This window comes from Pelodiscus sinensis, chromosome 6 (genome assembly GCF_049634645.1).
Source record: "Pelodiscus sinensis isolate JC-2024 chromosome 6, ASM4963464v1, whole genome shotgun sequence".
Lineage (NCBI taxonomy): Eukaryota > Metazoa > Chordata > Testudines > Trionychidae > Pelodiscus > Pelodiscus sinensis.
The window spans coordinates 78934924-78959936 of NC_134716.1; the positions used below are offsets into that span (position 1 = coordinate 78934924).

At 40.7% G+C, this 25013-nt stretch overlaps 1 protein-coding gene across 2 annotated transcripts in view; it reads right to left on the reverse strand.

The window, feature by feature from the left end:
* Positions 1–919: 919 nt before the first annotated feature.
* Positions 920–25013, reverse strand: part of VCAN (versican) — a 158352-nt gene continuing 134258 nt past the window's right edge. For both annotated transcript variants that reach the window (XM_075932193.1, XM_075932194.1), the window contains 5 exons: positions 24277–24435; positions 22196–22278; positions 3887–4031; positions 2787–2969; positions 920–2084 (listed from right to left, as the gene is read on the reverse strand). In XM_075932193.1, the coding sequence (XP_075788308.1) occupies positions 1954–2084; positions 2787–2969; positions 3887–4031; positions 22196–22278; positions 24277–24435 (701 nt within the window). In that variant the 3' untranslated portion in view covers positions 920–1953. The remainder of the gene's footprint in view (positions 2085–2786; positions 2970–3886; positions 4032–22195; positions 22279–24276; positions 24436–25013) is intronic.

The following is a 25013-nucleotide window of genomic DNA, read 5'->3' on the forward strand; positions in this document are numbered from 1 at the left end:
ATGCAATAACAAGACAAGTCACAGTATAGCAAAACCTTGTTTCTTTGGTGAAACAGAAGCAGATATTAAAGTTACAAAAATTTTAACTTTCATTCACAAAAAAACAGACATTCACATTGTACACTATACAAGTTATAATATAAATAGAGAAAAGTATTATGTGCGCTGTAGAGGGGGAAAATGTACAGGTCAGTGCAGCGGGATACCGCTGTCAAGAACACAAAGAAGTAAGGTTACACTGGGTTTAGCAGTCAATGGAATTTCTTAAAGACACTGTTTGCACTTGTAGATACTGTATTTGCTGAGAAGCCATACAAGGTTTACTTTATGGGCAGCTCAATAGGATACAAATTTCTGCATGTTAGCTTCATTTTCAATTTGTGCTTGCTTCTCTCTCCATAATTTTTGCCTATATCAATACTGTAAGAGACCTCAACTTATTTTTTATATTATTATTGGTATATCACAGGCTATTGATCTTTTTTAAAAAAAATATTTTTGCACTGCTCCAAAGAGTGCAAGGTCTTTGCGGAAACAAGCAAACTGACATGGTCCTTGTTGTGGAGAGCTTATTTTAAATACTATCTAACTATACATGTTCAGGCCAGTCATGAGCTGAATGGGTGAAAGTAATATAAAAAATTCAAAATAAAGAAGCCCTGCATACCCACTGCATTCACCACAATCTATATTTTTGCGCACTTCTTTTTAGATAGCCAACATGCTGATTCTTCTACACATCACCCATCTCATCACAAACAAGTGATCCTATTTACTAGGAATTTTGTTCATCAGGGAAACAGCAGTTGAACTGAAATATGGTTCCAAATGCATCAGGGGAGTTTTGGGGTACAATCAACTACCAAGCTCTTTTATTTTTCTTTGCATGGGTTAAATAACATCCAATAAGTTAAATCAGTATGGCTTACTTCATTTATTTAAGTACGCTTCACAGCTGCAGCATTCATACACAAACATTCATTACTTTATAAAAAGATTAAAAAATGGTTATATATACAAAATTTACTTTTTTAATGTTTTTGTTTGTTTAAAAAAACAACAAACAAAAATTTTAAAAAAACAAAACAAAACAAAACAAAACAAAACAAACAGCCTAGGTCTATCTCCGTTATAAAATGCAGAGACCTGTAACATAGACCTATGGTTAGTATTGTGAAAGTCATTTTAAGAACGTAACTCTGATTGAGAGAGTTAATGTATTAGCACTTTTACTCTTACAGGCCTCCTTTGTCATATACAAATCCTGCATGCAGTCCTCTCTCACCATTGCTGAAGCTGGAATGGAGAGCTGGAAAAGTGCCACACAGCAGTCCCTAGTTCAGGCTTACTCTCACTTTTTATATTCTACTTCTAAGTTTCACATCACATGGACAAAAACTGTACCTCTGATGATAGATTAACAAAAAAATGGCACGTAACTTATGTGTTTATCTTCATCTTGCAGTTTTCAGTCAATACAACTATATTTAAACCATCTCCAACCTAGGCAAATGACATACAAACAAGAAAATCATTGATTACAGACCTCTGAGGCCATATAACCCTAAATATGCCCAAACTTAGTGTGACTTTTCATTTTATATACAGGATTTTAAAAACAACACACAATTAAACATCATAAAATCATCTTATTTACATTTTCATTGGTGCTAACATTGAGCTGTTTACATATTGCTGTAGGCTGGTATAGGTTATAAAATGGTCCCCACTGGTGGCATATAGAAAACTAACATTTCTTATTGGCTGGAAAAGGTTCCTTGTATTTTTATTTGTGAATCTGCTGATAAACACCAACATTTTTGTAAAATGTGTTGTGAATTCTGGCATCCATAGTTCAAAACAATTTGATAATACTTCTATAAGTGATAGAAAAGGCACAGTAAGTTAGAACGTTGGCTGAAATGGTGAAAATCCCCATTCACCATTTATCATTCAGCGCCTTGAATCCTGCCACGTCCTGATCCAGCGGTGATAATGTTTTGATGAATTTAACAAAGTTCCCTTTCCTGATGAAGGATGTTTATAGTAATATTTCTTAGAATAAGTCCTTTGGAATGTGGACGCTGTGAGGAAGGGGAAAAAGCAGGAAAACATTAAAAGAATTCCTTAATCTGAACAATAAACTGGCGGATAATGTGACTATATAATGAGTTGCACTTTATATTAAAGTTCCATTATTAATTGTTTATAAAGGGTTAATAAATGAGTATTTGATATTATAAACATGTGACAGACAAAAGTATTATGTGTTATAGATGATTACAAGCATATTAAAAGTCAGAATCATCAATGGTTGTGAGTCACAGTTATAAGGAACCTATTTGGCCATGATTATTCTCTATGCCAACTTTTATGAATTTATCAGTTACATGATATTTTATGTGTTTTTAAAGACCCAGCTCCTGTAATTAAGTGAGAGTTTCAGCTTTCACTTTTTTTGTTTTTTAAATATATTTCTAGTCCTGATGGTTGAGGAGAAAAGTTTAGAACTCATGATCCAGATACATCCTAAAGGCTGAGAAACCAGAAGACAAAAGACTCCCTCACACTTTTTTAAAATCATGATTTGTTGATACCTGATTTATGGTTTTGAACACCTGAGATTAACAATGTTGCTGGAACAATCTATATAAATTGACATCTATTCATCATTTTTAACTCTTCATACATTAGCTGAAAATGTATCCTTACTAAAACATTTGACCATAGTGGGTCTATAGTTTCTGATATAATTCATAGTCAGTTCCTTTTCAAAAGCAACTTACGATTCATGCAGGTGATTTTAGGCATATCCCAGCTTCCATTCCCTAGACACCGGATAGTTGGAATATGGCGCTGGATGAAACCATCTTTGCAGTGGTATCTAATCAGGGAGTTGATTTCATAACGAGGTTTCATCTTCCCAAAGGTCTTTGCATTTTCCACAACTGGAGGCTGACCACAGGCAACTGAAAACCAAAAAGGGCCAAATTCATAAGTGTCATTCCAAAGTGTAACCCAGCAGTCTTTAACCAAGGACAGCACCAACTGACTTCTTAGGAGTATGACTTAAATCAGAGCTGCAGGATCAGCCACTTGCCACATGGTGTACAGATTTTAATAATGTAAGATTGGGAACTGGAATTTGCATACAAAAGTGCTGGAATTTCTTTTTGGCTTTTAATTTATGTGTAGCTTGAGTGGCAATTTCTGCAGAGATTTTCTCTTGAAAGCTGCAGCACTCCAAAGGTCATTAATTCTACAGCAAAAGGTTTTCAAAACGGTCTAATTCATAAACTTCATTTGGAATCCTCCTTGTGAATGAGAATATATGTGAAACATTACAGACCTATGGAAATGTATGTGAAACACTGGAGACCTTACCAGAAGATCAATGCTCTGGAGGTCAATCTTCTGGCATTTGATTTAGTGGGTCTTATATAGACCTATAAATTGAACACTGAGGGCTGCTCCCACCAGTGTCTGGTACTTCTCCTTACGTGAGGAGTAAGGGAAGCCAATGGGAGCATTTGCTCCCGTTGGCCTCCTGTTGTGTAGACGCCACCAAAGCTCAACTTAAGGTAAGCCGATTCCAGCTATGCATTTTGTATAGCTGGAGCTGTGTTCCTTAAGCAGATCTTACTGGTCTAGTGTAGACTAGACCTTTTTATAGTACTTTTATAATAGAAAGGTAGGGGAAATATGTTGGGATCTATTCTTAGCTAGAATATGGCTACACATTGAACACAAACCCATCAAAGGATCCATTTCATCAACTTACAGACAGGATTTGTCTCCATTAATTTATAAAGCAGGGTCACTAAGATGTATGAATTCAGAGAATCTTGCCTATTTCAATCACTATTACATAGTGATGGTTACTTACCTGTTCCTTTTTTGCAGGTGTATGTAAGGTGATAATTGCATGGCACATCATTCCACTGGCCATTCTCATGCCAAATTATAACCACACAGTCTTCTCCAGCAGAAAAGAAGCTGTCTGGCTGGTTAGGTCGCCAGTTTTCATATTGCTGCAGAAAAGAGGAGCAAAGTCATGATTTCCAGAGTCAGGACATATTATATTCTGCATTAGAGAAGGCCACATATTACCTCAGAAAGAGAGCAAATTCAATAGTTCAACCCAAGCAATTCAGCACAAATTAAACAAAAAAATTGATATACAATTAATAAGACACTGGAGGGAACTGATTTTCTTAAAGGCAAAAAATATAACGCTTACTGACTTCACTGTTCGGCCAGTACCCTGTCTCTGACATCAGCTGGCACCTGATGCTTCAGACGCAGCTGTGAGAGCCCCACAATACGCACATGTGGGATAATCTGTTTCCAGTAGGTCTCATCCTGGTTTCCAAACATACACAACAACTAAAGACAGATCTTTCCCTCCATTAATGGACATCCCACCCTTTCTGGGCTTCTCTGACCCCTTTTTAATTGCCTCCTAAAAATGCGGTGTCACTCCTGGAATAATTGTATGAAGGATAAATTAAATAGCTGAAATTTAAATGCCAGAATCTAGTCAACCGATCAGCTGCTGGTATAGTCAAAATGGCAAGATCCCTTTGCCCCTAGTGTTGACATTTGAATGTGGTACATTGTCCATATAAATGTCCATAAAAGCATAGCTTTTTTAAAAATAACTTTGGGAAATTACAACTCAGTGCCCGTTTGAACCATTTGGAAACAAAGTCAATGAACTACTCACAACTGCTGTTTAGCCAATGCTGAATCAAGCTCTTAAAAAAACCTCAGTTTAATACTTAACCTGTTCCTACTACAATATGTCAGTTTATCGATCAAAAGCCTTTCATTACCTAAGCATTTCTCAAGTCTAATGTTCTAGTCTAAACTGAGCTGCACTGAATTTATTACAGGTATCTAGGTGTCAATGGGAATACCAGGTTGAAAAGGGATCCTGGTGGCTCTGGTCAGCACAGATGACCAGGCCATTAAAAGTTCAGATGGCAGTGCAGGGGGGTTAAGGCAGACTTGCTGCTTGCCCTGGGTCTGAGTGGCAGCCAGAAGCAGTGGCATGTCCCTGAAAGCCCTTAGGCATGGGACGGCCAGGGAAGTTGCATGCTGCCTCCTGCCTTTGCCCCTAGCACTGGTCAGTAGCTCAAATTGGCTTGGAGCTGCCTGAGGTAAATATCGCCCAACCAGAGCCCACGTCCTGTACTCCAACCACCTGATCCAGCCCTGCGCCTTTTCCCAGAACCTGCACCATGTTCCACACTCCAACTCCTGACCCAGCCCTGAGCCCTCTCCCAGAGTCAGCATCCCACACCTCCTTCCTCTAATCCCCTGCTCTAGTTCTGAGCCTGACCCGCACCCATGCTCTCTCTGAGCCCACACACCTCCGTCCCACACACTTCCCAGAGCCTGCACCTCCAGCTGGAGCCCTCACCTCTCCTGCACCCAAACTCTCTGCTGCAACCCAATAAAAATGACCAAGTCAGTGAGAGAGGGGAAATGTGAGACAGGGGAAATGTGATGAGGGGGTGTCTTAGAAAAGGGATAGGACCCTGGGGAAGAGTGGGGCAGAAGGCAGAGCAAGGGTATTCAGTTTTCTGAAATCAGAAAGTTGGCAACCGTAAATTATTTTCACTTCTGTCCTTCAGTGTTCAGAATCACTAATACAGGACATATACAAGTTAGAGATCTGAAAGTGTAACCGTGTACATGGTTAACCAATGAGTCTGGGCTCAACAGTTAACGTGCATGGTTACACACAGGCCTCCGCCCACCGTGCTGAGTAATGTCAGTAAACAAGTAATTTTATGGCAGTTAGTGGAGTTACTCTGGATTGACAAAGTAAAATCCGAAGTGGATGTTCTGTTATGCCTGCTCAGCCCTTCTGCAGCATGCTCAGATATGTCATGTAATTGAATGGTTGTGTAACTGCATGAAATCTGAGTGGTTATATGAGTATTAAATAATCCCCGGGGGTGGGGCTGGCACTCCCAGCCCCACTCCTGGGAAGCCCCCTGCCACCTGTATCAGAGGCAGCAGCACGGGGTGGCAGGCAGAGCCAGTCCATGAAAGGAGTCAGTTTAAAAACTAGCTCCCGGTACAGACAGGCTGCCTGCCTGGACCATGCTGCTGCCTCTGTCCACGGGAAGCTCATCCCCCCGCCATGGACACAGGCTGCTCAGCGGGATGTGGAGCAGCCTCTGTCCTTGGAGATCTCAGATCCACTGCAGACAGGGGTTGCTGCTGAGAAGCAGCCTCCACTGCCCTGCCCCTCCACACTGCTGCCTCTGGTAGGCAGGCAGCACCAGGGAGCTGGTGCTAGGGAGTCTTTTAAGATGCCTCCCCCTAGCACTGGCTTCTGCAGCCCTCTCCACCCAAGGGCAGGCAGGTCTGCGGGAGCTGATACGCTCAGGGAGCCTACTTGAAAGTCCATTCCCTGCATGTACTGGCTCCAGCCTACCCCTCTCATCCTCTGCGCTAGTATAGAGAGGCAGATCAGGTGTTCATGGGGAACCAGTTTTTAAGCTAGCTCCTCATGGGCACTGTCTCTCACTTTCCTGATGCAGAGGGAGCAAGGGGGGAGAATGCATGTAGCCAACAAGATTAACTGATGAGGCTCAGCTTATCAGTTAATCGTCTATTCCTCTATAGGATGACATCCCTAGCAGAGATGTGAGCTGAGGATGATCAGTGTCTTATTTGATTTGAGCTCTAATCACATACAGCAGTTTGTGGGAGTTTCACATTGTAATGCTTTCAAACTTTTTTGTTTGCTTCATTGGCAGGCTGCAGCCTAATGGTGCAAGATCAAATCTAGACTTTGGTTTGTTCAAGAATGTCTGATACTCCGCAGCATGACACACCATTGCCTCACATCTGATACGATCATTGTACTTATCTATTTTGGCTGGGAAGCTCTGGTTTTTCTTGGTGGTAATGCCAGAATTACTTAAGAGAGGAAGTTCCGAACAGCTGAATTGCTCCTCTGGGAAGTTTTTCAATACCTTATTTAGCCACACTCCACTGATTAGGCAATAAGGAGTTAGGGGGGAAACTGTCTCTCAGTTTGAATAGTACATGTTACTTTACAATGCATTAATATCCTTTTTTTTGTTATGAGAGAGATTTGGGGGGATCCCAGAGCTTAATTCTTCTCTGACTTACAATAGTGTAAAGCAAGAGCAACATTATTGGGATCAGTGAAGTTACAAACAGCATAAAACTAGTTAGACAGAAAAATCAACCCCCACATGTAGCAATTGCTAGGCCACAGCATTTGCATTCAAAGATATTCCATGTCTATAATCCCTGCATTTGCAAAGTGTAAAGACATCCTCTATAAATACAAAAATGAATCCAAAATACCTGACTAATAATTCCTCTGTTGAGAACCACTGTTCCAATATCCTAAACAAAGCATCTTTCTTTTTAGTGGTTGTCATTTGAGATCATCATATTTCAACTCAATCACTGTATTTTACAAAAAATACATTGTACCAAAAATAGCTCTTTCAGGCAGGCTCTGTCCCTGTTCAGCTCTTTAGTATGCAGGGTTTTTTAAAAGTCATGCCTAAAAGAGCTCAGTAGCCAAACTCACAGATGGATCCAAAGAATACTGGCCTTGTTCCAGTCTCTCTGCATGTATCTTCATGTAGTTTGTGTCTCCACAAATCAGTGAAGCCATTATCCAAAGGCTGTTCCTCATATCCAGATACCTTTCAAGCTAGCCTGAAGTCATCAATCAAATGCTAACTCGTATCTTACCAACACCAATAGTCTTTGTTTCTGAAAACCTGAGTACATTCACATTTTAAGTTGACTCCAGGTGAAAAAGCTACTATGGGCTTTTTTAAAAAAATCTACAACAAAAATATTATGGTGTTACGCCACCAAAAAGAATCACCTAAAGAACATTACCCCTATGGGCAATATGGAAGCAAGGCCATGAGGAAATCATTGTGACATAATGTGAAATGATGCCTGAGATCAAAACATTAAAGGACATCCAGGTAGAGACTAGGGACCTATACTCATTGCCATTTGTACAGCTGCGAGGGGAGCTCATTGCCAAAGGTGGGGCTCTCTGCACATCTTTCCTCCAGCCATACAGTGGATCTGCAAGGACAGTGTTTGTGGAGGGGAGCTACACAAAACATTCCTGTGAGCTACACAAAGTAGTTCACATCTCTCAATGTTTCAGTCTCCCTGCAGACTTAAGATGAGATTGCTCTCTTGGTGACATTTTCAAGCACATCTTCAGAACTGTGATGGGTAGAAATTTAGGGTTTGTCTTTGGTCCCTGCACAGATACAAAATATGTATCCACAACCACAAAAATGAGCCGCAGATATCTGCGTCCACATCTGCAGTTGCAAATACCCATGAATATAAAGTGGATATCCACAAATTTGCAGGATTCTAGATACAAAATTTGTATCCGCAAAAATGAACCATGGATATCCACATCTATGCGGATACTCATGGATCTAAAACAGATATCCTGAGATCTGCCGGGCTATATCTGACAGCATAGTTACATGCTGGCTAAACCTGCCAGCACAGCTACACTTCCTCCCAAAAGAACATTAGCTCTCTTTTGTTGACATAGTTACATTTACACTTGCACTACATCTAGACTGTATCCCTCTGTCGACAGAGAGATGTAGATTAGGCACATTGAAATTGCTAATGAAGCAGTGATTTAAATATCCCATGCTTCATTAGCATAAACATGGCTGCCACTTTTTTTGAAATTGAGTTTTTCTGAAAAAAAAACGGCAGTCTAGACGCAGATCTGTCAAAAATCAAGTCTTTTTTGACAGACCCTGTAAACCTCATTTTTTCAACAGATCCACATCTAGACTGCCTTTTTTTTTTAAAAAAAAAACCCTCCTTTTCAAAAAAAAAAAAAATCAGTGGCCATGTTTATACTAATGAAGCGTGGGATATTTAAATCCGTGCTTCATTAGCAATTTCGATGTGCCTAATCTACATCTCTCTGTCGATAGAGGGATGCAGTCTAGACATAGCCTTGGTGGTGGAGGGGTTACTAGCATAATTGTGTCAGCTGAGAGTGCATGATTTTTTCACTCTCTTAGCTGACATAGCTATGCTGGCAAAACTTCCACTGAAAATTAGTAAGGTTAAGATGCTGATGTCATCCATAACTCCAGAAGCTGGTTCTAGGTACATGAGTAGAGTGTCTCTAAGCCTTATTCTGTCCCTGAGAAATCATACAACAATACTGCCCTGTGATCATGGTCAACCTGAAAACAAGAGTAAACCCTTAATACTCTTCATGGTTTGTAACTATAATGTGCTCCCTCAAGTCATTTTCTTTATAAGGTTTGCTGGTGAAACGGAGGCCCACAATTACTTCTTGTAATTAGACAGTATCGGCTTACACATCACTACCTTTCTTTGCTACAGAGCAGAGGTCTCTTCTATAGTGAGATGAAGGAGAGTCCAACAATTAGAGCTCTAATCCGGGACTTGGGAGATGCAGGTTCAATTCCCTGCTGTGCTACAGGCTTCCTATGTAACCTTATCACTTAGACCGGGGTGGGCAGTAATTTTTGATGCGGGGGGGGGGGGGGCACTCCAAGAATTTGGTAAGTGGTCAAGAGCCTGACTTTTCTATTATATTAGTATGTGGGGTCCGGGATGGAGGTTGGGTGCAGAAAGTAGCTCAGCATAGAGGATTGGCGTGCAGGAGGTGTGGGTGCAGAAGAGGATTTTGACCTAGGGGAGTGGTAAATGAGAGAGTGCAGGGTCTGGAGGGGAGTTGTGACCCAGGGGCTGGGGTGCAGAGCATTTAACTTGTGACCTGGGGCAGGCGGTTGGGGTATGGAGGGAGTGCCAGGTTCAGGCTCTGGCTGAGAGGTGGCTCACTGCCAGCAGCCCAGCAGGATCCTTGGGTAGGCTTCCTGTTTGTCATGCCCCCCCACACCACTCAAACCTATGGCCAGCTGCTGGGGCAAGCGTGTGCATCTCTGTAGGGCACATGACTATTCTGTGGAGAAGGGTCTCCATGAGGTGCCTGTGCCCACAAGCACAGTCCAAGCAGCATGGGATGAAGCAGGGACAGAGCCTGCCCAAAGGCACTGGCAGCCCAGAGGATTGTGGCAGCCTGGACTCAGCCTACACACAGTATTTTTACACACAGTATTTTGTCTGCTCCTGACTTAAGACTGAATACACTGCAATTAAAAATCCATGTTGGCCTGTGCCAGCTGATTCTGGCTGCAGGGCAGTATAATTGCACTGTAGAAACTTCTGGGCTCGGTCTGCAGCCCAAGCTCTGGGACCATCCCCCTTTGCAAGTTCCTAGAACCCAAACATTTACACAACACTTAAACAGCCCCTTACCCCTATTACCCCTAAGCCTGAGTCAGCTTGCACAGACCAACCGTGGGTGTCTAATTGCAGTGTAGACAAACCCTTAGGTACCATCTAGACTGCGGGGGTTTTCTGGGATACCAGAGATATCCCAGAAAAACTGCTGCATTCAGGGAACGCATTTGCTCTTCCGCTTTTATTTGCGGAAGAGCAAACATGCTCTTTCGGGGATCCCTGTATTCCTCATCTAGACGGGGCCAAAAAGCGGAAAAGCCTCTTCCAGAAAAGCAATCAGAGTGCAATTTGCGTAGCTTTTTCCGAAAAATGGCTATAGTGTAGACTTAGCCTTAATCTCTTGGTTCCTGAACTGGAAAACTGTGAGGCATTCAAACATTATGGTAAAGGAGGCCATATAAGTATCAAAAATACATTTATTGTTATGTCCCTCTAGTGAATGAATTTCTATAAACTTCATTCCACCTCCCCCCATATTTTCATTAGCATTAAACTTAACCAGACTGTGCCAACTGAGTGACAGACTGTCTTTTCACTTAAATTAAGTCTAAGGAAACAACCATTTAACAGCAAACCCTTTGTCATTCAGCAGTGTCACTATTCAAAAGGAGCAAGCACAGTATTCCCATCATGAAGACTTCTCTGCAAATACCCTAATACACTCTGCCATACAGAAGGTTAGTTATTTACAATAGTTTACAACAACCACCCATACTCTGGAAACTAATAAGTCATCCATTTAGCTCTTTAGCTGTTTGCATATTGTCAAGGTGAATTTGTGGGGGAAAAACATCTGAGTATTGTAATAGCCATCTACTGATAGCAGCCTTTCCTTTATCACAGAAATACATACCAAGTGGCTGTGATCAATAGGCTAGGATTTTATACCCCAACAGTCAACAGATGCTGTGTGTAATGAACCACAGCAAAATAAACCTCAGATGCAAACAAAACTTAATTACTTGACCCTTTTCTTGTGTACAGGCCAATAATCCCTTCTAAAATTAAACTCAAGGAATTATTTACTAGAAGTGTGTCTAATCTTTGCATTTTCAGAGTTGCTGGGGGTAGGGAGCAGTTTCTGCAACTTACATGACTCTGCAGTACACATTTTTCCTGGCATGTTTTTGACATCTGTTATTAGAATGGGATTTGTATTCCTGTGGCCCTTCGCCCTGACTGCTTCACAATGAGCAACTGATGTGGCATATCACAAAGCTGAGACAAGGACACCAGGAGTGGGAAGAAGGATTTTTCCAGAGGCCATTTTATCTTAAATTAAAGTTAAGCAACATTTCCTGACTAGCATTTATCAGTAAACTGGTTTAAACTGAGCTCTAGCAGCCTTCAGGATACTACCGAGAACTTGCAATTGTCTCATTTTCCCTAATCCTCCTTGAGAATGGGAATATGCTCTTCCATAATAACAGATAAGCCCTTAGAAGTTCTTATCAGGAAAGTCGCTGACAGAGTCACACTGGTGGGCTTCTTTTGAAATTCATTTACCTAACTCAACTCAGCTGTTATATATCTGCTTTTCAATGAGGCCACGTCCTGCTATTACCCAGTTTTACAGCTGGGTTGACTGATGCATAAGGAGGTCAGTTGACTTTTCCCAGGTTACAGAGAGTGAGCAGATGAGTTCAGACTACTCCATTAGACAACACTGCTTCTATTAACTGAGAGACTGGAGGAGGCCTGGAAGGAATTTCATGTTCCATAGAAAGAAAAAGGTCAAGGATTTATTTGTAAAGATTCAATAATGATTATAATTTCCTTTAATAGTCACAGCACCATTTAATGAATCTGATATTTGCTCTTGGATAGACAAGATGTTCCCTTATGTCAATTGAATTGCTGCGCTGAATTTAGTTCTCAGTCCTGCAAACAGTTTCACACGTGCTTTACTTCAAAAGCATGTGAGTAGTTCCATTGATTTCATAGAGAATATACATATGCTTAAAGGCCCCCCCCCCCATTCAATCAAAGTATTTAAGCATCTGCCTAACCTATGTATAATCCCATGAAAATTCTTGGGCAGTCCACTTGATTATGTGCTGAAGCACCTGGCATACCCTATAAATATTTACATCTAACATAGAATATATATCATTTAGAGAAAATATTACAATGCCATACAAAGCACTGTTTAGAATCAGTGACATGCTGATACATATACTCACTGTGAAACGTATGTTTTGTATAGTAAGGAGAGGTGTTTGTTTGGCTCCTTGACTTAATTATTTCATTTGAGCACTAGTGAAAATGAGAAAGTTTGTGTTGAACATAACAGGGAGCTTCCACTAGATGGAGCTGCCTACCCATTATTATGCCTAGATAGTAATATTCAGCTGCTGTGTTACACTACTTTGAATAATACTAAAAAAAATTTAAAAAGATTAAAAATATTAACTCCTCCTTTCCATGCTTGATTCAAAAGCCCATTGACACAAATGTAAAGACTCCTGCTGATGTCACTGGACTTTGGATGAGGCCAATTTTTTCACCGTGTTTCATGTATTTAATTTAGTAAGGACAAATTACTTTGATTTATTTGTATGCTTAAGGGTGACTTTTTCAGAGGAAGTCCAGACTGCTCCATACAGGAATTAAGGAGACACTGACATTTTTGGTAAGGAGGGTTTCCCTGATGTCTTTGTCTACTGGCTAAGGCTACATTAGAGAAATGGGAACCAATGTATCTTCATGAGTTTTTTTTAATGGAAATAGTGGCTATCCAGTGTATGGTTCACAGCTTGTGCAATATACTACTTGTTTATTTGGCTGGCCCTCTCTACCTAAGAAGTAGTTGCATCCATCAGAAACAAAACATTTAAAAAATGTTTTAGGATCTTTGGGATAAAGATCACGATGTAAATTAACATCATGATTTAACATAACTTTGCTCTCTAATTAGCTTTTTACAAATTGGAATGAATGTGAATGTTGCAGAAGGACTAATTTAACTTGATTAAACTAATTTGCCATAGGGGAGGTATCTTTGTTTTCAGGAATCTGACAGAGGCTTGTTAATAGAGTAGATGAATTCTGGGAATACTAAAGCAACTGTATAAATCAAAATCTACATAACCATGTTTTTCACTTGTACAACTAACCAGGGACACACACAGAAAAAATATTCCATTGTGCTATTTATTCCCAACCATTATTGCAGGTTTTAGGCCACTACAAGTTTCAGCCCAAAGCCAAAGGTAAGGCAGCTCAGAAATTTGGAGGGGGAAAAGCAGACAAAAACCAAAAGTTTGTTTAAGAGGCCTCATTGGTAGACTGAGACATTCTGAGCTAAGAACATAATTTTAAATAATAATAAAGCATAGATCTCTTGGTATAAGCAGGTCAAATGAGCATCAGAGGGTATGTCTACATTGTGGGGGTTTTCTGGGATACCAAACATGCTCTTTCAGAGAACCCTGTATTCTTCATTCTAGACAGGGCCAAGTGGCAGAAAAGTCTCTTCTGGAAAAGCAATCAGAAAAAGGTACACAAATTGTGGAGAGCAATTTGCATAGCTTTTTCTGAAAAAAACCTATAGTGTAGACCAGCCAGAGAGAGGGGCTGTAATGACTGCTACATATGAAAATCAAAATATTTAATAGATTTAAAATCCCTGTCTTCAGGAAACTTATGGATCTCTGGCACAATAACTTTTTTGTTTCCAGTTGACGGCATGATATTTTAGTCTGTTTGTTTTATTTAATTCTCACTGGCAGCATACCTCCCAACAAGGTTTCATATATTTTTAAGCCCTTTTGTGTTCAATACAGCTATTCTTTCTGGAAGGGGAGGTGTTAGAGGTTTAGACTAAAACAGTCTGATTCACTGACCAATAAAGGAAAGAATAAGAGAGGACTTTTGTTTTTACAAAATGAAACTTTTGTTTTTATGTAGCTACCTAACACTGGCAATGAAGCCTTATATTACAAACATAAAGTATAACACTCCTTTGCTAAAGGGAAGAAAAACTACCGTAAGGTCTCTGGACAGTTGTTAAAGTGGCAACTTGCCCATTACTTTCTTGACTGCCAACATTCTCTGAGCGACAGACAATCTGGCCACAGACACTAGCCAGCTCCTTAATACTACACTAATCTTGTGTAATGGAAGTGAGCTCACTGCCATACAAAGCACTAATTATCAACAGCATTTTCTAAAGGATATGAATAGACAGAGGTCTGCAGCACAACCTCAAGTAGCTATATAGGCTTAATCCATAACATGGAACATTGAAACATAATTCCAATGGACTCCTTCTCCACTATTTATTTGCAAGTGAGCTTCATAGTGAAATGCTAGCAAGCCAAATACAAAGAGAAGAAACATCCAAAAGCAACACCAGATTTTTCTATTTAGATGTGTGTGCTTTACATCTACAAAGGTTGATATTAAAATTCAGTTTCCTATGAGATTTTCAAATACAGACCGCTATTATTTATTTATTGACTTTCAAAGAATGATTTGTAGAATGCCCCCAGATGATTAGGACTGGTAATATTTATATCAATGTCTGTCTTCCACGTAGCAACTTTTTATTACTAAATTTCTCCTAACTTGATTTTCTCCTAGCTGAACAGAGCAGAATTTGATATATGCATTCATCTATCTGGATGTGGTCTATCTATACCTTGCAAATAAAATTTGAGGACTCTGGTCCTTTTTCCTTCTTCATAGTGCCACTGTCATTTTCCAAGGTTAGTTTGGTGGGCGCTAGTAATATCTTTTATAATATATTTGCAGTTGTGGATTGTTCATAAACAGTTCTCACCAAATACTCCAATGAGCATTCAATAGCCATGCTGTGTGATTAGTTAGTTAAACTGCATGATATGGTTCTTATTCCCTGATGGGATGACCTAATATGAACGATTGCAGTACAAGTATTTTATTTGGATGAATAAAAATGCCTACCCATACATTCAGGTGAAAGAAAAATAGACATAGAAGCGCTTGCACAAAAAGTGAATAGAACTGGGTTAAGAATACGTTTTAAGGCAAATCGCTATTTTGATTTTTCAAAAATGCTTATGAAAACAAACTCTCACACATATGTGTTTTAGTTCCCAAATTAGGAACTAGTAGAAAAGAGCCTCGTCCAAGGAACACACAGTACCAAACTACAGAACAACATGACAGGCAAGTATCTTATGGGTTCCAATTCCATGGTTAACATATTCTCTCTGGCATAGTATATAATTCAAATGTAGCCTGTTGCATTCATGGGTGCAGAGCAATGTTGTGAGAGGAAACACTGCTTAAATTCCAGCCAGTATTGCAAAAAAAAGTTCTAAAAGGATTCTGGTCGCCACTTATTCACTAACAAGACTATCAAGACTTGAAGCTGAGGACCTCACTAGTTAAAGGCTGCTTCTGTATGTCCTATTTTGGGAAAGAGTAGTGAAAAGGCTGAAGCTGAGCAATTATGGAAAAATGTGTAGTCTGCAGATTTCCTTGATGGTAGCCCATCTTATTTTAAACACGGCCATTGATCTGAAATTTTGTCAGTGGCAGTGGTCAATAATTTCTATCCTGAGACCATTTACAGCTGAACTTAGCCCAGAATGCAGTAGCCTACTTGTTAATTAGAATTGTTTGTTGAGATCAAACAGCACTTGTTGTGATCTGGGAGCTGCACTGGCTACCTGTGGACTTCTGGGTGAAATTCAAGGTGTTGTGTTCTTTACAATCCTAAGTTTCTCTCTTTTCTAAACTAAACAAGCCCAATTCTTCCATCTTCCCTCATAGCTCGTGTTTTCTAGGCCTTTAGTCATTTCTGTTGCTCTTCTCTGGTCCTTCTCAATTTTTCCACGTTTTCTTAAAATATGATGCCCAGAACTGGACACAATACTCCAACTGCAGCCTAATCAGTACAGAATAGAGTGGAAGTTTGACTTCTCATATCTTTCTCACAACACTCCTGTTACTGTGTAACCCACACACCTAGGCTATGTCTACACTGGCGGGTTGTTGCGCCAGAAGTATGCAAATGAGGCTAAGCGTGGAATATTGCCGAGCTTCATTTGCATACCTAACAAGCTGCCATTTTTGCGGAAGAGGCTCTTGCGCCAGAAGGAGCTGTCTACACTGCCCCTTCTTCTGCAAGAAAAACCCTCTTGCTCAATGCCGTTATTCCTGAAAATAATCAGTGTAGCGGCATTGAGCAAGAGGGTTTTTCTTGCGCAAGAAGGGGCAGTGTAGACAGCTCCTTCTAGCGCAAGAGCCTCTTCCGCAAAAATGGTGGCTCATTAGGTATACAAATGAGGCTTGGTGATATTCCACGCTTAGCCTCATTTGCATACTTCTGGCGCAACAACCCGCCAGTATAGACATAGCCCTAGTGTGGTTACTGAGTAATGCAAGAGGCACCTAGACCACTGCAACAGTTAAGATCCTGCTAAACCCAGGGTTGTGAGTTCAATCCTTGCGGAGGCCATTTAGGGATTTGGGGCAAAAATTCATCAGGGATGGTACTTGGTCCTGCTGAGAAGGCAGGGGACTGGACTCGATTACCTTTCAACGTCCCTTCCAGTTCTAGGAGATAGGCAATCTCCATTAAGAGACCTCTACAGCAGGGCTGGGAGGCAGCTGGCTTTTAGCTCAGAGGGTAGAGGCTCCTATAGTCACCTCCCTAGGTTCAAACCCGCCTTGGTGGTGGTTACAACTACATCCCAGAATCATGTTTGCTTTTTTTTGAAACAGTGTCACGCTATTGGCTCATATTTGACTCATATGTTGACTCAAACATAATTTGGCCCACAGAAATATTTCTTTTTATTATTTGCATTCACAGTGAATCCATTTGCTCCTTGATGGTTTGTCAATGATCTGTACATTTTCTCTCAGAAATTCTGCCTAGTGATCAGTTCATATATTTACAACCTGTAAATCTTCCTGGATTCCAAGACTTGCCTCACTTAGTGGAATTATCATTTCTAACCACATATAAATGCCAGCTGATGAATGAAAACTATGCATTGGAAATAAAGAGCAGTTTTATTGTTGCTGCTTTTGATAAATTGCAAGCAGCTGACCATTTCCATGAGAAAAACAAAGGCCAAGATTTTCAAAAGGAGCTGCTTATAGATAGGCTCTTGAAAAATGGTACTTAAACAAATGGTCTGATTTTCACATTGCTGAGTGCTTGCCAGAGGGAGCTGGTAGGTGTTCTGAGCTTTGATGTAAGAGATCTACTTTTCAAAAGCTTAACTTTTGGCTCTCATTTTTTAAACTCTTGGCCATAAACTTCTCAAATACATTTTTTTAAAAATACAGACATGACATGAATGGATCTCCTGTAATCTACAAAATAATTCTCAGTGAATTGAAATAAAACTTTTCATCTGATTATATACTGCCAGATTTTTCCTCAACTGTATATTGTCACTTAAACCTTCATTAATAGGCTGATAAAAAAGCTCATTTTATTGATCCATCACATTTCATCATGTTAACACTTCAACACTGATCTTATGTAAACTTATAAGAGAATTTTTAAAGCAGTGGAAGAGAGAGAGGGCAAGGACAACATTTTGATTTTGTATTGGCTCATGTAATTCTCATTGAAGGCAGGTAGAAATGAGTGTGAACATCTAAGTGATGGATTTAGTCTTGGTACAAACTAATCAACGTAAGCATCCAACTCTGATCGTATTTAACATGGTTGGCACTTCCTTCCTTCCATTTAATTCATTGTTCTAAATATCTTTTAGATGCAAGTAAAAAGTACATTTGAGCCTTTTTCCCAAAACTGTACTAATAAAATACATGCCACCACTTGACAAAAGAATTCCCTGCAATAGATTGAATAATTATGTTGTGGATTTCCTCATCTTCATGGAAAATGTGCACCAAAGTAACTCAAACCTCATTCCCAATCTCCAGTGGTAGAGTTTGAGGTTCATAGATTCCTGATTCCTGCTTGCTTTGCCCAGATTGAAAATATAAGCCAAGGAGAAATCATGGTGATGTGGCAATTTTAACGGAGTGTGCAGGAGTCACCAGATCCTGCACCCCCATCCATAGTCAGATGGGACTCTCATCCAGCAAGTAGAACAGAAGGTTTATTCATTGACAGGGACACAGCGTAGCACAGTTTTATTGTTACAGGAACTAGGGATGTTAAATATCGGTTAACTGAATAATCGATTCACCTCATGAATTCTTATTGGCTAGTTGACTATTCTATAGTCCCCAGGCAGCCCCTGTCTGGGAGGGGAGGGGTCTGAGCTCCTGGACCCGGCACAAGCCGGAACTGAGCCGGGCTGCCTGCCTGCCTGGCTCCTAATACACTTCAAGTGCAGAGCTGCAGCAGGGGTAGGTCCAGGACCCAGTGCAAGCTGGGACTGAGCTGAGCTGCTGGCCAGCCTGATAAAAAATGTACTGGCAAGAGGTGGGTGGAGGGGGGGAAATGCATGAAGTCAATAGCATTTACCTATAAGCTTTTGCTTATCGATTAATTGGTTAATCCACAATACTATTACATTACTAACAGGAACCAGGAGCATTTAGTATAATTCATCTTGGGGAAAAGGGGACCAGAGCTACTGCTCTGGGCCCCCAAGCCAACTAGGCTCCCTTCTCTCCAAACCAGCTGAAAACTAACTCTCACACCCAGCAACTGATTACAGCCCTCCAGGCTGTTACACCCCCTCCTTTCTTCAGATTCCTGGGCAAAGTGTCTCCTGACTGGATCCTCCACCTAACTCAGGTGACAGGCTTGCCTGGACCATTTCCTACATGCCTCCCCTCAGGAGTTCTCATCCAGAGAAGACAGTAGGAATCACACACAGAATAACAAAGCAACCAGAGTGAATACCATCCCCAATATGTGACAGTAATATATACTGTTTGCCATAGTTATTTCATTTGGGCCACACTGGATAAGACTGTGTCAGGATTTCCATTGTCGTCATCTATTTCAGAAGGTAAACTTCTTTAATATTTTTACACACTAGTCTTATAATTGTTTGTAAACAATATTTAAAGGAAGCATGGGCATACTCTTCAGCTGCTGACTGAGCTGCTCTTGACACTCTATCAAATGAGTACAGTAATAAGACAAAAGCAGCTTTACATCCTCGGCACTTTGCGGCCAAGTGAGGACTGGTTTGCCCCCTGGTAATCACGAAATAGCCGCTAATCCAGTAAGAGACCATTAGTGTAGCAGAACTCTCTGAACTCATTCCTGAGACAATTCTGATGCCAGAGGAATCTTCAGTTTACTGGGTAAACTAGTGCCTTTAAACCAACAGAGCTAAGTACAGCATGAACAATGCTAGATCTCTGCTAGGGCCTCTGCTAATCAAAAATTCAGGATAGCTTGGAGTCAGGATTTATAGGCAGACCCCTCTCTAATCTAAGAAATTGAAGTTAAGAGGGCATATTACTGAGTTCCTTTTTTGTTGTAAACTTACCTATGGTGACATAATGTCAGCTTTCATGATTACAAACTGGATCAATAGGGCTAACGCCTATACTGCAGGTGCTTACCTGCAACAGCACGCACAGGGCTTTCATTGTTAGCATTGTATTCAAATCAATAGAATCTGAAGATGCACCTGATACATTAAGGGCAGTGCTTGCACCTTTGACCAAGATGTAACTGGAACATGTATGTAGAGTCCAACAATTAATAGTGATAAATGGTCCAGTGGAGGAGACAAAAATTATGGAAAAGAATCTAAAAAATGAGGCTACGGTAAGCAAACAGAAAACACATGCAGATTCACTGCATGCACAGAACATTTCACACACGGAATAACTGGCTATGGGCTATGAGTTCAAGACACACATAGATTGTTCCCAGAGAAAGGGACTGAGAGTAGGAAAGTGGGATAAAGATAATTTTTTAGAAAATAAGACCTCTTTAGCAGATGGTCTTACACTGCCCTGAAAATGTCTTCTCTTCTTACATTTTTTTCTTTAACTTTGAATTTAACACCCAAGTTTGCCCAGCAACATGTTGAAAATAAAGAATCAACTCTGGCTTTTAATTTCCTGATTTTTGTTAGCTTGTGTCATACCAAATTTGCCTTTGCAATGTGCAAGTTACATCTTGCTTAGTATTTACCAATGCAAAGATATGCCCTTACACAGATAAGGGCTAGATTATGCCTGAGCTTAGGAGAAGAAAGGGATAAACAAAGCGAATGGATCGAAAGGTGCCAGACTCCCAAGAATAGGAGGAAGCAATGTAGAGTAGCAAACTTCCTCTCCCTATAGTCCAAAAGATTTGTGCCTCCAGGCTCAATTAAGGAGATTAGTTCCAGCACTAAAACAAGCACATAGAAAAGTTTGATTTGTTTTCTTTTATTTTTCACTCACCTGTAAGAAATTATCGTTCACATAACACTGAAAAATCTTGGAAAAGTCTTTAATCCTCTATTTACATCAAGTGTCAATTAATCAAATCAGCTTTGTTTCAGAATTCTTACTAAAGACACCATATCTATGTGATAAGCAGTCACATACATACAAACTATTGCAACATAGTCTGTATGTATGTGACCTGAGGACCAGATGTTTCCTGGTTAGAGAAGGGTTCACAAAGGAAAAAATAAGCATGACCAATCAGTTTATATAGTGTGTATCAAAGGATGTTATACTGGTTGTAAATCACCTGTCTCTTTTAAGAAAAAGACTGAATACTTTGGCTTGGGTGAATTAGTTTAGCTGAAGGTGGGGAGTGAATATTTTCTTTCCCCATCTACTTATTTTTTCCTTATTGCTTTGATGCTATAAAGATATCAATAGTACTCCCACATCGTAGGGTTAGGGTTACACTACAGCCTTGTCCCCCCAACGTAAGTGCTCCATTGTACGAAATAATTCCAGTTCCATAAGAGGCGTAGGACTTATGTCTGTGAAGTTAGAGTGATGTATTGTCTGTGTAGACACTGAATTACTTATATCAGCTGTTGCCTGTCTTGTCAATTACATTGGTCTCCACTGTCAAGATGGCGGATACCTAGGCTCCTGGCTTGGGCTGCCACTGGGTTCCACAAAGTGAGCTCTCCACTGAGAGTCACTGCTCTCTGCTGGAATTCTGGCTTCACTGAGGCTCAACTGGAAGCCTGGCTGCACTACCTGGCATTCTCAGCTCCCTGTTGAGAGCATGGCAGCCAACCGGACTCATTGATCTCTCTGCCAGGCACAAGAAGCCCCAGCTGGCTTTCTCCTGATCTTGGCTGGGAGCAGGAAGGCAAGAAGCCCCAGGGGCAAGTAGGCTTCTGGCAGAGAACTGCACGCAGCTGTGAGCTCTAGCTCTCAGTCCCCCACACTGCTCCTTTTCAGTTGGTAGAAGTGCTCTGGTGAGGATAAAAGCACCACCAATAGAAGGGGGTTAGTGTGGACATCAGCCACTGCAATAATTACATAGGTCAAGTTAAGGTTGTAGTGTAGACATGCCTTAGCCTATCATGGAGAAGGCATTCTTGGGGTAATAGGAGGGGAGATATAGGAACCATTATGCGCCCCCTAGACAGCCTGAGAATTCCCCTATGCTGAGGGACTCATCAGGCAGCAGAATATATCAACTTTATAGCCTTTTTTCCCCCACACCATATAAGCAAATAAGTTCAAAGCAGTTCCACCAGGGATCAGGATCTGGGCCTTAGAGGATAAACATCTCTCAATGTGTGGATTGAATAGCACCCTTTCGGCACTACCATAATGATAAGAAAAGGTAGCAATCCCAAGCATGGAAATTTGCTGGGGTGAACATTTGGCTATTTTATTGATTCTGAAGTCTGACCTTTTTTTTCCCCATTTCCAATGGCTATTTGATAAATCACCAAAAAGGCTTTCAAATTAGCTTTTTCTTTTTAAGACATCTTACCAGTGTGCTCCCATCGGTCCAGCGGAAGTCATGCTCAAACATCTTGTCATTGAGACCAATCCACTGGTAGTCATGCCCAACTCCTAACAGGAAAGATACCACAAAGATATTTTTATTAACTTTCCCATAAAAGGGAGAACATTCATCAAAGAAAATTAAAAAAAAATCACAGAATGAATCAGACTTCCTGTTCTTAAATAGCATTCACTAAGCATGCACAAAAAAATTTACAGGCTCATTTTTAGCCTTTTTATTTTAATTCAGGAAATCTACAAAAATATAGTCTCTTGCCTATACTATCTTCCTTTTATCCTGCACATCCCAGAAGATCTGATTAGCTTTCTACCTAGCCCAGCAGTTTAAAGTCAGGTACTGATAATTAAATGGGAAAACAAACTTACCTCAACTCTTTACTGTAATTAAATAAGTATTTTCTCTTCCTTAGTAGTGTTAAAAGTTTCAGTGACATTTACAGGAGAGATGTGCCAAACTCTGTGGCAGAAAGTCAGAAACCTGCAGACTTGTCAGGAATCACTACCAACTGGACTGGTCCAGATCAGCTGACCCAGGCTCATAGGGCTCTGAGGCTGAACAATTTGTATGTAGATGTTTGGACTTGGGATGGAGGGTAGAGGGTCCTACAACTCAGGCTCTAGCCTAAACCCAAACATCTGCAGAAAGATTTTTAGCTCTGCAGCCGGAGTCCTGCCAGCCTGAATCAGCTGATCTAAGCCAGCTATGGCTTAGATACTGTGCATCTTTTATCCCTATGGAGATATATCATGAAAGACCCAAAGTGTTTCTTACAAGAAGATATTCAGAGACCGAACAAGTGACCCAAATCTTAGAACAAAGTATGACAATTAGAAAATAAACATCTCCAAACAGTTTAATCAAAAATATTACTCAGTATGTGCAGACAGCACCTCATGCTGTGATGAGTATCACAAGGCTGAATCTGTCTTGTAATGTAACATAGATGGGTATGTCTGCACTGCCACCCTAGTTCGAACTAGGGTGGCTAATGTAGGCATTCGAAGTTGCAAATGAAGCCCGGGATTTAAATATCCCGGGCTTTATTTGCATCTTGCCGGGCGTGGAACGAGGTGTACCAGTAGTTCGGATTAGAGAGCCTAATTCGAACTACAGGCAGTCCCCGGGTTACATGGATCCAACTTACATCGGATCCCTACTTACAAACGGGGTGAGGCAACCCCGCACTAGCTGCTTTCCCCCAGCAGACCAGGGAGACGCGAAGCTAGCGCCCCCCCCCCCCCCCCAGCAGACCAGGGAGACGCGGAGCGGCTTTTCTCAGTAGACACCTCAGCTTGAGAATAAAGGACTGAGGGAAGTGAGGTGTGGGAGAATAAAACTGAGCCCTGGAGAAATGTTCGGCTAGAGTTTCCCTTACAATATGTACCAGTTCCGACTTACATACAAATTCAACTTAAGAACAAACCTACAGTCCCTATCTTGTACGTAACCCGGGGACTGCCTGTACCTACTCCGTGCCGCGTGTAGCCGCGGGCACGGAGTCCGCACTAACAGGGATTTAAAAATGGTGGCACCCAGCAAGATGCAAATGAAGCCCGGGATATTTAAATCCCGGGCTTCATTTGCAACTTCGAATGCCTACATTAGCCACCCTAGTTCGAACTAGGGTGGCAGTGTAGACATACCCAAAGTGATTAATGCTTTGTGTCTGTGAAGTCCTATTTAGGATGTCCCACAGAATCAGATTGTCTAAACAGTAAGGCTAGAACAAAGTCTCCAGATTAAAGTACTGAACTTCTTTGTCTTTTCTTGTCTTTTTCTCAGGACCTAAAATTTTAGGGGCAGAAAGGCGATTTTCTCTGAAGATCAGACATTTCCCCACTGCAGATCATGATTAACACAAAATTAACAACAGAAGGAATGGTCGAGACATGGGGCCTTCCTTTTAAAAAAAATCAAACAAGGAGGCATATTTTAGAAGGGAAAAATGAAAAGTATTTAGAGGTCTGGATGGTGTTTTCTCAGTATGTGTAACTATGCTCTATCCTCAACCCAGTGTTGCTGAGCGGAATCCTAATGGTACGTACGGTTCACAAATATCTGCTCTTCATGAGACAAGATGCTTGTGAGGTGAGCTCCCTGGAGACGACACTCTCTTTCGGCTGCATCCCATGTGCGGCGATGGGCAAAGTATTTGTAGCATTGTCCTTGGAACTTATGCCAACCATAATCACAAGTCTCTGTATCTGTGACAAGTAAACAAGAAACACAAGAGAGGCACGCTTGAGATTTATGCAAGTGGACAGAGGATTCTGCTATTAAAGGCTCAGGAAAACACAACCTAAGCACCACAGATTTAAAAAAAGCACTGACCCTGTAATTCTAATTCAAGTCTTCAGTACTTTTATATTTACTAAATTTCTTCTTTAGCCATAAGTAAAAATATGCTTTGCATATTAATCTGTAACCTCTGAATTAGCACGTTATGCCAGATCGTGACTCTCTCAAATAGGCATTATTTATTCTATAACTCTGAAAGAATTAAATTCGGGTGCTCTGTTTGGATTTAAGGTTGTCCTGGCTCTATACTTTTTATTGTTTAGTTTTGTGGGGCTATTAAGCAAATAATGCTTTGAGTTACTTTGTTCTATTACTATGAAGGACTGCTGATTGAAAATGGCCATGGAGAAAAGTAACTGTCATTGTTCATCTAGCAGATGCAAAGTTGAAGTGCTATCTCAGCAAAGATTAAGGTTGGCCAAAAAGAAGGAGTAGACTGTAGTAAACTTAGGTATCAATTTCTAAAGACAACTATAAAGCTGGA